Here is an 11,695-nt window from a genome sequence, read left to right as displayed (position 1 = left end):
AGTTGATGAAAGAAAAAAAAGCAGTTATACGCACAACTAATTCTATTATTATAGCGATGCTTGTGGTGGTTTTTGTTTCATTTGTTTTTTTTTGATTTTCTCGTTTTGCTTGGCACCATGCCAATGTCAGGTCAATTCTTTCGTTTTTATGTTGCTTTTTCTTTTGTCCACCGTGTTGATTGATCGTCGTTGGCCCAGAAACCTACGCGTCAAGCTGGGTCAACGCTGGCACAAAAAGGTTCACCAGACCGTGCACACTGTACATTCGACTATTCTTTTGTATTGTATGGTGTTGTTTACGTCGTCGTCTCTGATTTTACATATGCATGTACATGGTCATTTCAGTGGGCAGAAAAAAAATGGGAAAGTAGTCTGTCTATCTAGCTCTAGAGCTAGCCGGCTAGCTGACTAGCTATTTTATTCGTTCAATCACAGACAGCCTGCCAGCCAGCCAGTTGACCAATTCGCTTTGCACACTCATTGCTTTTGCACTTCTTGAATGAATTGTTGAAAATTCGACAGCATGCATTGGTTAAAAACGTTTGCGCATATTCAACATGGATGCATGGAGCGTATTGAATAAATAAATATTGGGAAAAGCACACGATCGTTGACCGGTTGAACAGCATGGTCCAAGATGAATTCAAAGCGGATGAAATGTGTGGCTGGATGGGGTGATCAGCTGCGCCAAGCTGTTTTGTTTTGCTAACTAGCCGACTGACTGACTGACTGGCTGGCTGGCTGGTTGGTCTTGGACAAAGCGCAGCTAAAATCTGATGCGGCCGATCGATGTCTGCTTTAAACACGCACACGCATATGTATATATATACTTAATTAGTATATACTCTATCACTCAGCTGTGCCTCTCTCTCTCTCCAACTGCACTATTTGTTGTGATCATCATTATTCTTATCATTAACGGCCGACTTTGAGTAGCGGTCGATGCGTAAACAACCATTTACCAACTCTGTGCAGTTTTTCCTCTTCATTCATGGTTGATTGGACGCTTCAATGACCGCTGGTCAATTCATTCATTCATTCACTTTGGCATTTGAGAATTTCTCGGCCGAAAACAAACCGCATTCATTTTATTTCATCTCTTATTGACACATGTTGTCTGTCTCTCTTTCACACGGTCACTTGCGCGCGCACACACACATACACACACACACACACACGAATTCCTTATATCCCATTCATTCATTCATAATAACATATCTTTTCTAGTACACTCACAAGTTATTATTTATTACTTTATCGTATAAAATTAACTTGTTCTATTGGCTAAACTTTTATCACTTGATGCAACAACCACAACAAAGAAATTCTTTACTAATTATTATTTATTAGTATTGTTAGTTGGAGAATGCTAATCAATAAAGCAAGCAAATGAAAAAAGAAGCATAACAACCGGATTGTTTAGTTGAATTGTTTACACCGTTTTACTTACTGGTTGGCGTGGTGAAGAAGAAATGGGTGAATGAAATTGATATTTTTGTTTTCATTTAAATAAAATAAGGACGAGAAAGTGGAACAACAGCGTCTGCTTGCTATTTGCTAAAAGTGACTTTTGCTTTCATCAAAATTCCTTTCTTATTTACACTTAACAACATTCTAATTTTTCTTATTTATTACTTTGCGTTCTCTTGATCAAAAAACCAGCAGTTCGTTAAGTTCACTTATTATTTATCCAATGATGCAATTTTCATGCATGCAATATATATATACTACATGCATGTTTATGCATATATTGGTATATATGGGTTATTGATTTCTGTTCTTGTTTGATCTTCGTTGCCAGAGTTATTAGTTGTTGCATCGATGCAACACGTGTGACAACACAATTTGTACGCAAGAAATACATTCTCGAACGGTTCGACGTAAATGACAATTATTATGCAAAATATAAACAGAACAGTTTACGAATTGTTGTCATACAATGTATAGGGGTACGCATTCGGGCACTTTGCACAATTATGGACATATGAAATTATTCAATGATGTTCGTCTACGTACTCTACTCTCTGTCATTTGCAGCCCAGTAGTTTTGATGGTAATTTGACAGTGTTAAATTCGATTGTAGAAATATTTTCAGAAATGGTAGAATTCAAAAGATATATTTAAATTCATCCATCATAAAAACAATACTATATGATGTTGCAGCTGATCAATAAACGGGGTTGTGCACGATTGTTATTAGTGTAATCTTGTGTGTTTCAGTTTCACAATAAGACTCTACTTTCAAACAATAATTCAACTTCAAACCTTTTACAGTAGTGATACAACAAGAACAATGTTACATTTCCATCTATTCTTACAAATAAATACATGTCGATTCTCTAACATTTCAATATTAGAAAACCTTCAGAGGCTCTTATCCTCATCGTTAACGATTATCTATCCACAGTTGATTTCTGTTGGTTTATATGTACATAATCTGTAGTCTATAATAATCTATATCTAACAAGTTTAGGTCACATTATTTATTTATTCATCGTTTTCCACTTAAGTCGAATTACTTACTGTAAAATAACTAGACAGTAGGCAATGACTCTCAGGTGCAAGTTATTGAGCGTTTTGTTCAGTATCTAGTAATGTATTCAATTAATAGTGTATTGAATTTTCATTGTTACTTTGAAAACATGAGGAATTCAATGTTCAATTGCAATTACAGTAACTGCTATTTCAACATCATTATTTGTTGTTCTTTGTTTGTTTGATACAGTTTCTTTTTTCAGATTTTTCCTTATTATTGTTCGTAGTCGCAGCGCAGCTGTTTCAACTTCTGTTATGAAAGACGACATTTTCCACTGCACAACGGCTCAATCCTTGTAGCACATCCACTTGCACAATGGCTCACGTCCATTACACAGAAGCAGAAGTTATTTTCTATAACGCAGCATTTCAATTTTGTTCTGCACGGTGTCGATTACTCCGCAATGGGATATTTTCTACAGCGCATCAGTTTTCCATAATGCCTGCGCCCATTGCGGGTTGTTCTCTATGGCGCAACAATTTCCCATAATTCACACCAGCGATTACTCAACCCCGGTTTACTTTTTTTGACGCAGCAATTCATTTCTATCGTGCACCGCGTCCATTAATTACTCCGCGCTGAGGTATTTGCTATCTCGCAAAAAATTTGCATAATGTACAACGCACATTACTGCGCAACGGCTTATTATCTGGGGCGCAGCATTTCAGTTTTATCGTGCACGGCGACTATTACTCCGCCGTCAGTGATTTTCCATAATACAGCAGTTCACTTTTTTCATACACCGCTATATCGGTTACTGCGTCCACGTTAGCTATTCGATTCTACTGTGGTTCTTTTATACAGCATTCTGAAAGCGGTCGTAATTGTGTGATATTCCGATCGGTTATTTGCACTTTATGTGCTACTCGATAGCCTGCTATTGCTGTTGAAGAAACTGATTTGTTTCGTATGTTTATTTTATTTCCATTTTTTGAAAATTGCTCATCATAATTTTCGACTGGACAAAGAGAAGGCAAGCCTGAACGAGGTGAAAACATAAATTTGGGTAAGTTGCATTTTTTTTCACTTATTTTATAATTTATTAAAAGGCAATGATGAAAGTATATATTAAGATTGTAAATTAACAAACAGAATTAAATAATACGGTTTATGTAGGTTTTAGAATTCACTTGTCAGTTTCTACAATTAAGTTAATGACAAACCTTACATGGTTGAGTTTTGATTTAATGCAGTGTTCAGGCTTTGCCGCCCAAAATCTTAGTATGCAATTATTTTCATAAGTCGCAATATTTATAGATTTTTTTCATTTGTTAACTTCTAATTATTTCCATTTAACGCTTAGCTTAATTTCAAGATATGCATCTTCTTTATATTGTTTTTATTAATTGAATTATTTTTATTCTACCATTTTAAAAATGATTCTTTCTTTTGTTAAAAACTCTTATTATATGTTCTTTTATATTTTGATTTTCTTTTCAAAGATTACTATTTGTTATTCTTTTGCTTTTTTATTCTTACATTAATTTTAAACATAGCGACTCATGATACATTGCATACAAATTCGTAAACATGTAACAAACCGTAATAAGCAACCCACGGAGAAGATATGCCAAATGGAATGGCTACCATCAATGGACGAGATGGATGTGAGCACTGGTCAGTTGTGGTGACTAAACATTGGAATGGTTTTCATCTTCAGTCACTTATGTTACTTTTATCTTTTCTTTGTTACATTTTTGTGATATTTGTTGAGCACGTTGCTCAATCCTTTTTCAATGGAATTCAATATTTCTTACCATATTATGTCCCCTTTTGTATTTTATCAATCAAGATGCTTTATTTTCTTTCAATTTTCTTTTGATTTTTCACATCACTTCAATCTTTGGTATCATTCTTTTGCACATTTTTGGTTTTTCATTTAAATTTGTTTGAATTATTGTCCTGCAATTTCTGATGTCGAGACAAAGATTCTTCATTACAAAGACGCAATTAATATATGTCATTACAACACGTACAGACGTAACAACAGCCCAATGCTGCATTTTTTCTTACTGATGACGGCCATGCCATGGGCCCCACTTTAGAAGCGTGGGGACTTAGTGTTTTAGCCCAGTTTTCAGGTGAAGGGGATGATGTTGGTTTTGCATGCTCAATTCACTGGTGGAATTTTTTCGCATTTTCTCTCGATTTTTAAGGGAGCTATGTCCAAAAGGCCAGGGGTTTAGCGGTTGCCACTTTTTTCCTGACACCGTGATTTTTGCTACTTTACACAGGGAAGGGTAGATTGCTCAATTTCTTTTGATTACTTTTGTTTTTTCGTAAATGTTTTTAGCATTTTGTTTCTCAAAGCTTCTTGTTTGCGGTGGTTACCCCTACGTACCGCATGCTCCGCCTCATTTGTGCCCAACCACTGCCCTATTACTTGGGCATAAGGATTCTCTGTCTCGAAAACCCTCGTGCCTTCCATCCTCGGTTTCTGCCCAGATTTCGCTTCATAGCGAATAGTAGATTCTGAACTGCCAAATACGTATTCCAAAATAGATGGCATAGATGCTTACTATCTGAAGTCTGTCACCTACGATGACTCTGTTCTCAAAGCCTAATGTATAGCGATATTGCTGTCATACATTACACTTAATATTACTGTACATTTTGAGGGCCTGTATTTAATTTGCATACTTTTCGTATTTTTACAATTGATGTCAAGAATTTTCTACCGCATTATCTCTTGTTATTTCTACTTATTGTTCAATAAAAAACATTTATTATGAATTTACTTGATTTGCATTTGAAATGAATTACGGTTAATTTTGAACTTGCATTGCATTTTTAAAGATTTTGATTAATTTTATTCTATAAAAACTGATGAAATAGGTTTTAAAACAATTTCAATTTTGCAGGGTCGTCATTTAATGTATTTATTATCTTATTAATAGATTCAATATTCCAATTCCACATCAATGCACTCTCCCAGCCTACCGTACGCCAACACCCATTGAATCACAAACTTTGCATGCATTTTCTGGTAAATCGGTCTTACTGCACCTGCTTTTCATTACATTAGGCAAGTAAGAATTTTCACGACTATTAATCTAAAATCATGCTAAAAACAATATATATGATGTAACATCACAATAATAACAATTACGTGATTTCCCATTTCCAAATACCATTACATTGCTGAAAAATAAGCTTTTCAAATTAAGGTTTTTTATGTATTAGATAGATGGCGACGTTTCTAGCGACCTATAGTTGCTAAGCAAACAAACGGGAAAGCAATGAAAGAATGAAAATTTGCATGTTAATGAGACGCGCCTAATAATTATGAAGTAATTTGACTTAACTTCTGCTTTAAAACTTTAATAATAACTTTATTTAATTTACTTTATTTGGGCTAACCAATCGCTTCTAGATGTGCGAAGGAATATTATCCTTAATATTGTAAAGTTCTGTCTCATATCTTGTCGTTTGTGTGATTTTGCATCAACGGACGTAGAGATTGTTTGCTGAGAATAACAAAAAGTAGGCGTACTACATGTTTAGTACAATCTTCATGCAAATTTGCATTTACGAAAAGAAAATCAAATATTAATCGTAAAGCGTAACTCATCGATGATCATGTTGTGTATGATTTGAATTTGCATCAATTCAAGAATTCTAAATTTTGTTGTAGGGTTGATTTTGGAATATTTGTAGGCGGATGGTGTCGTGCAACATCAGAATAAAGGACGACTTCAAAGGAAACCTGACAAGCATCATCATTTATATTCAATATGGCCAATCAGGTTGTGCAACTCTTCAGAACATGTATATCTCCAAATGATGGGAAATTGACTATTTTTGTAAGTTACAGTTTTTTTATTGAATGACATTGTAAAAATGCTTGACATAGATATTGAATATATAACTGCTAAATGATAACTAAGGAATCGGTTCTTTGAAATTAATGAGTTAATTCTGTTGAAAATGGTATTCATTGCAAAGTATTATTATCCTGTTGACTATTATTGCATGCTTAGGCAGCGATCATACACTAATAGTTGATTGTTGTTTAATTTACGTACGATTAACGTTGCCGTTCAGTTTCATTTAAGTTACGGTTTTTTATGCTTCTTTCAATTACGTCATAATATTTTTTGAGATAGATAGAGACTTTCATCTGTAACGTATTCAGGATTTTGTTGCTGTTGAGCAATTATTATAGTCTTTGTTGTTAGCCCATTACATTACCTCACGTTTTCAAAGCATACACGCATTTCTAGGTCAGCGGAGTATGTTTATGCTAATATGAAGGTGAACATTGCCGATGGCATTCTGCTACGTGCACTTTGTGCCATTCAAATCCGGAAGTAATTTTCCTTATATAAATTTCTCCTTATTGAGAGAACTGCACTATTATTTAATTATTCGTTGCTGAAGAGCGTTCTAATTACTCACTGCATTGCGTTATTTGGTTATTTTGGTGCTTCACTTCAACAAATACGTTGAGATTGTGAAACTGAATACATGATGAAATCAGGAAACTCAGTTGGAAAAATGTATGGCTCAGGCAGTCCTGCTAACAGGTATGAATTTTTACATACTTGCTGTTTTTTTATACTTTGTTTTCGTTCCGTTTTTTCCCGCAATTTGCTAAGCATGCCCGCTTTTACATCTTGCTGTAATTGTTTAAGTTTAATGTTTTGGATGTAACCTAACGCGCTTTTTTCTGTAATGATGTTCAATTAATAATCAATACTTTATTACAGACACGACAATCTCCAGCCGTAATATATAGTAGTAATGATATATAGATCTATAATTCTCAATAGTCCTTACAAATGCATTTGTAAAATAGTATTGACATAGTCGTTGAACCACTCCCACATTATCTTTAATCCCTTCTGTGATATTCACTGCTGAGGTAAAATACTTGGCCAACTGTTTAATGGAACTGTCTGTCACCGGGATAGAGAAATCACACCCCTAAATGCTCTAAACTGTTCGATTTGCGAACAGAATTGTTTCAGCATGACATGGGAAAGTTGCTGCTAGCTAGAAAACACAGTTTTAACCACCATTCTTGAAACTTTCAGAATGGCACTAACGTTCAGTTCATCCTTAAGACCCTATGATGCCATTGTATTGCCAATAGCACAGACTTATAGATCCCACTGTTTTTTATCATTGAGAAAATAACTCAATATCTCCATTAATGTTGTCATTATTGATAAATGAAGGAACGCCTGATTATTTTCCGTGAAGGTTGAGTGAAGGAACGTGATTCACAATCTGACAACTTTCACCCCCTCCATCCTGCAAGTTCTCCCTCCTTCCTTCCTCTTTTGTTGTCCCGCCTTGCTTTCCCGTCTAATGATTTCCAGCATACGGTTCTTAATGATTTTAACTTGAACGGAGATCGCGCTCAATTGAAAATTCTACCCACTCCTCCCCACTATTTCGAGCTGAATGAACTGCGCTTAGCTGATGTGATCTGTCAGATATATATATATATATATATGATATAACATTATAAAAGATTTTTATTATTAATTATTACGTTGAATTGGTATTGGCATTTGAGTTTGAAGTTTAAAAAAAATTTACATAAAGGTGTAGTAAAAGTAAGTGTGATGTTAGAGATGAAATGCAAATTTTATAATCCGAAGATTGTTTACGGAGAAGCAGAATAAACATTCGTTTGCTGGCTAGTAGTAATGTTTTGCGGTTTACAAATGGTTCTGAAAAATCTGCTTCTGGTACAATTTTTTTTCGAAGATTTTCAAATTCCTGGCCGGGATGTTGCGGCAGTTTCAATAACATATTCTTAATGAGAAATGTATTGTTTCTATTTCATGAATATTCATTTTTAGAGATCTACATGAAACTTTTTGTTTTTAATAGCTATTTGTTGGGTGATTAATAATTCTATGTTATTTCCAAGTATGAATTGTAATTATTGTAATTCTCATGCAATTTAACTACTCTCCATAAATATATTGAATGCGTTGTTCATGAAAATCTGCTTGTTTTTAATTCGACTAAACGTTACATAATTCCTGTGGTAATTATTATCATTATAAAATTAAATCTATTTTTTTTATAAATCTGAAAATGCATTTTATTTTCTAAACTGCTTTCAGTTTTACTATAAATCTAATTCTGATTTGTGGAAAAACAATATTCGTACATTATTCTATCACCTCATACTTTCAATCAGCTAAATTCAGCTCATCAAATTTGCATAGTATTGCACTATTACGTAGTAATGCAATATTACGCAATAGTGCAATATTGCGTAGTAATATGAAGTGTGTAAATAAAAACGTAATAAATTTCATCGTCTCGTTTAGTAACGTTGTTCATAAAATTCATTGCACTGCGCTATTACTGATGGTGAATTAGGTTGTTCTTCCGGAGGCAAAGTAAATAGTCATTTGCATAATTTACTTATTATACGTTTAATCAGAGTACTTCGATTACTTTAGGTTATTCTGTTCACTGGATTGCTGTCCGTCAGGCGCGTTGTCAACTATATTTCCGCTCTTCAAAACGAACCAGGAAATAGTGGTAAGTAGGATTTGATATTTTGGTGGTGGTATGCTATGCATGTTACTTTACTAATATGGTGAATGGAAACTGACAGGTCTCTTTTTCGTGTTGTTATTACTAACTTTCAGATACATCAGATGTTGAAGACCATGAAGTTCGTATTTCCGTTTTTTATTTTTAGATGACGGCATTAATATAATTCACTTTCAGAATTTATATTATATTCATATCAATGATCAAACACAAAGAAACAAACAAAGAGATTCTGAAAAATTAGTGAATATGGTAAATATGCATTATTATAATTTTGCACAGCTTTTTGAAATTATTCAGTGAAATTTAGATTGTAGATCTGTTATGCGTTCAACTCCACATCACTTGAATCTTAACTGCAGCGCACAAAACATGTTGATAATATTGTAGATTGGGTGGCCTTGATTTGAATAACTTCAAGATTTGAAATTTCATTGGAAATACAGTTTTACAGATGTTTCAGATACAGAAGTTGTTTCAACTTATATTACACTTTATTAATTACTTTTCAGAAAATTTCAACTTTCATTATACATCATTATGATCAGCTGTTATGTAATGTAATAACTAGATTATGAAAAGTATCTGTATGTGGTAACTGTGCATCATAATTTCGCCCTGCTGTTTGTTTGCCATCATTTTGATTTCCGGAAACAGATTGTATGTTGGCTACGCCATCAATTCCACATCGGCATCATATAAGTGATAACGTAGATTGGTTATGTTTGACTTTATTAAGCTTTAAGTTTCAATACTGCACTGGAAGTGTTGTTTTTTAGGTGTACAACTATATTTACTGCAGTGCAGCAACTGTATTTACAACTATATTTCTGGTAAGAGTGAAGGGAAAGAATATTCTGTTTATATAACACTATTTATCAGAAATTTTGTAAATCAATGTTTTATTGAATTAGCCTACGTCATCATAATTGAACCGTTTTCTAATTCCTGTCGCTCTGGCGAACATGGTTTGTCAAGTTTATATCAATGCGTTCTAAATGTGCTATCACAAAAATACGTAAGTACAGCTTTTGCCTATTATAGGAATGCAATGCATCATCCACCTCCACAAGATATGTCTTCATACTGATCGCGCTCTGCGTCAGTTGAAGTTGGTGTACTGGCATTACCCAGTAATGATACAGTAATCGGTGTGGTTTCCCTTATTGTAAGTTTGTGTAATTGTTTGTTATTGTAAGTTAATTAAATGCTTTGTAATAACAGCAGATCGTGAATACAGTCGATTTGCGCTGGTGTCTGTGTGTATTCTATAAATTTGGTAGTATGAGTTGCCATCAGTGCGGTTCGAAAGTGATAGACATGTAAGTAAGTAAGTACGTAAGTACACGTTTTGTTTATTTTGATGAGTGAGAGTGGTCACAATGCCGTGTTGCTTATCACAGACTAAGAATGTTTAGTTGAATGCTTTAGCCTGCAGCTGCAACTGAATAACCAACAAATGTAAGTAATTTTTTTTGCATATTTGTCTACTTATTAAATAAGGAACAACGATGCACTCTTATTCGTCTTCAATTTTCATAATGTGGCTGTTTTGTATCAGTTTTATTTAACATGCTTTTACATTTCACAACACTGCAAATAAATTTGTTCAAACTTTAGATGAAATTGGTGCATTCTTTGGTTCAACATTCAAAAATTTTGCTCAACGAACCAATGCGCTGGAAAAACAAACGTCAGAATTGGGCAATTTTGTCAAATCAGCATCTGAAAGTTGCCGACGAAGACAGTCCAACTGATCAGTTGAAAATTCTTGTAACATCAAGTCAGAGTTGTTATTTAGCTTTTGATGGACATTTGTCTGATGCCATAAATGAATTCACGCAAATTGATGTCGATGAAGGTCGTGTGATGCTGGTCAAATACGAAGACAAATTTCCAACAGATGATGATGAGAATAGGCTATTCGGTTTCACTTTCTACGTCACGGACGGCAAATGGAACTCGATGCCGGATTGGTTCCGAGTTGTCAGCTTTGATCACTTTTCTGCAATACACGCAAATCATCGTCTGGATGTCGCTCCGGGCTCTTTGAGCAAGATCACCAACCATCATTTGCCGCTGTTGAGCGACGACAAAAGTTCCTTTGATTACGTCTACTCAGTTCTCGATCCACCAGCATACGGTGAACTGCTACTCGAAAATGTACTCACATCCGTATTTACACAATCGGACCACAAGGAAACTATACGTTATTGAACATGCGGTTGTTTTACAATTTTACACTTTACACAGGGCGAAGGCCTGCCATCAGTTGATGCTCAGTCAGTCAGAAGCAGATCAGTAAGCATTTAACTTTTGCATACTGCGTACGTTAATTGTAAAGATTGCTTCAATTTTTCAGGTACGTTTAGGCAAGAATAGTTTAGATACAGATTCCGACATTCAGTTGAAGGCAACATGGCTGTTTACTTAGCCTTGTTGCCTATAACGGAATGTTTAAAAATAAGTCTAAGCAGACATTATAGGAAAATGTGAAGTTCGTAAATGTAAAGGTAAGTTCGGTAAGTAGTGAACAGGGTGAAGGTAAGTATAAGTGAGAAGGTAAGTTGTGCACAAGATGAAGGTAAGTACCAGTGAGAAGGTAAGTTGTGCACAAGATGAACGGTACGTACA

At 34.6% G+C, this 11,695-nt stretch overlaps 4 protein-coding genes across 4 annotated transcripts; 3 read left to right on the top strand and 1 right to left on the bottom strand.

The window, feature by feature from the left end:
* Positions 1–202: 202 nt before the first annotated feature.
* On the bottom strand, positions 203–993 carry Tsp_03515 (hypothetical protein). The gene is made up of 3 exons (XM_003379818.1): positions 921–993; positions 438–829; positions 203–310 (listed from the first exon to the last, which is right to left on the bottom strand). Exons 1-3 carry the CDS (start codon positions 991–993, stop codon positions 203–205), a joined length of 573 nt encoding a protein of 190 aa, XP_003379866.1.
* A 3,572-nt stretch (positions 994–4,565) lies between these two features.
* Positions 4,566–5,739, top strand: Tsp_03514 (hypothetical protein). Its single transcript, XM_003379817.1, has 5 exons — positions 4,566–4,635; positions 4,830–4,969; positions 5,398–5,411; positions 5,434–5,522; positions 5,720–5,739. The coding sequence occupies exons 1-5, from the start codon at positions 4,566–4,568 to the stop codon at positions 5,737–5,739; spliced, it is 333 nt and encodes a 110-aa protein (XP_003379865.1).
* A 2,454-nt stretch (positions 5,740–8,193) lies between these two features.
* Tsp_03513 (putative undecaprenyl diphosphate synthase) lies at positions 8,194–9,488 on the top strand. Its single transcript, XM_003379816.1, is given in 5 exon segments — positions 8,194–8,286; positions 8,965–9,046; positions 9,157–9,186; positions 9,372–9,435; positions 9,452–9,488. The coding sequence occupies 5 exon segments, from the start codon at positions 8,194–8,196 to the stop codon at positions 9,486–9,488; spliced, it is 306 nt and encodes a 101-aa protein (XP_003379864.1).
* Positions 9,489–10,345: 857 nt separating this feature from the next.
* Tsp_03512 (hypothetical protein) lies at positions 10,346–11,605 on the top strand (the record flags this gene model as incomplete). Its single annotated transcript, XM_003379815.1, has 4 exons — positions 10,346–10,372; positions 10,682–11,236; positions 11,315–11,362; positions 11,548–11,605. Coding segments are annotated over exons 1-4 (688 nt in total), but the record flags the coding sequence as incomplete, so codon positions are not given.
* Positions 11,606–11,695: the final 90 nt, after the last annotated feature.

This window comes from Trichinella spiralis, assembly GCF_000181795.1.
Source record: "Trichinella spiralis strain ISS 195 chromosome Unknown Scfld2, whole genome shotgun sequence".
Taxonomy (NCBI): domain Eukaryota; kingdom Metazoa; phylum Nematoda; class Enoplea; order Trichinellida; family Trichinellidae; genus Trichinella; species Trichinella spiralis.
This window is presented reverse-complemented; position numbering and strand designations above follow the sequence as displayed.

Coding starts and splice junctions, on each gene's coding strand:
- Tsp_03513 (XM_003379816.1), top strand. CDS start 8,194: ATGTTTTGCGGTTTACAAATGGTTCTGAAAAATCTGCTTCTGGTACAA. Junction 8,287..8,964: donor CTGGCCGGGATGTTGCGGCA/GTTTCAATAACA, acceptor CGATTACTTTAG/GTTATTCTGTTCACTGGATT. Junction 9,047..9,156: donor AAACGAACCAGGAAATAGTG/GTAAGTAGGATT, acceptor ACTAACTTTCAG/ATACATCAGATGTTGAAGAC.
- Tsp_03514 (XM_003379817.1), top strand. CDS start 4,566: ATGGGCCCCACTTTAGAAGCGTGGGGACTTAGTGTTTTAGCCCAGTTT. Junction 4,636..4,829: donor AGGTGAAGGGGATGATGTTG/GTTTTGCATGCT, acceptor AAATGTTTTTAG/CATTTTGTTTCTCAAAGCTT. Junction 5,523..5,719: donor AACTTTGCATGCATTTTCTG/GTAAATCGGTCT, acceptor TTTATGTATTAG/ATAGATGGCGACGTTTCTAG.
- Tsp_03515 (XM_003379818.1), bottom strand. CDS start 993: ATGAATGAAGAGGAAAAACTGCACAGAGTTGGTAAATGGTTGTTTACG. Junction 830..920: donor ACCGCTACTCAAAGTCGGCC/GTTAATGATAAG, acceptor ATACTAATTAAG/TATATATATACATATGCGTG. Junction 311..437: donor AACTGGCTGGCTGGCAGGCT/GTCTGTGATTGA, acceptor ATGTAAAATCAG/AGACGACGACGTAAACAACA.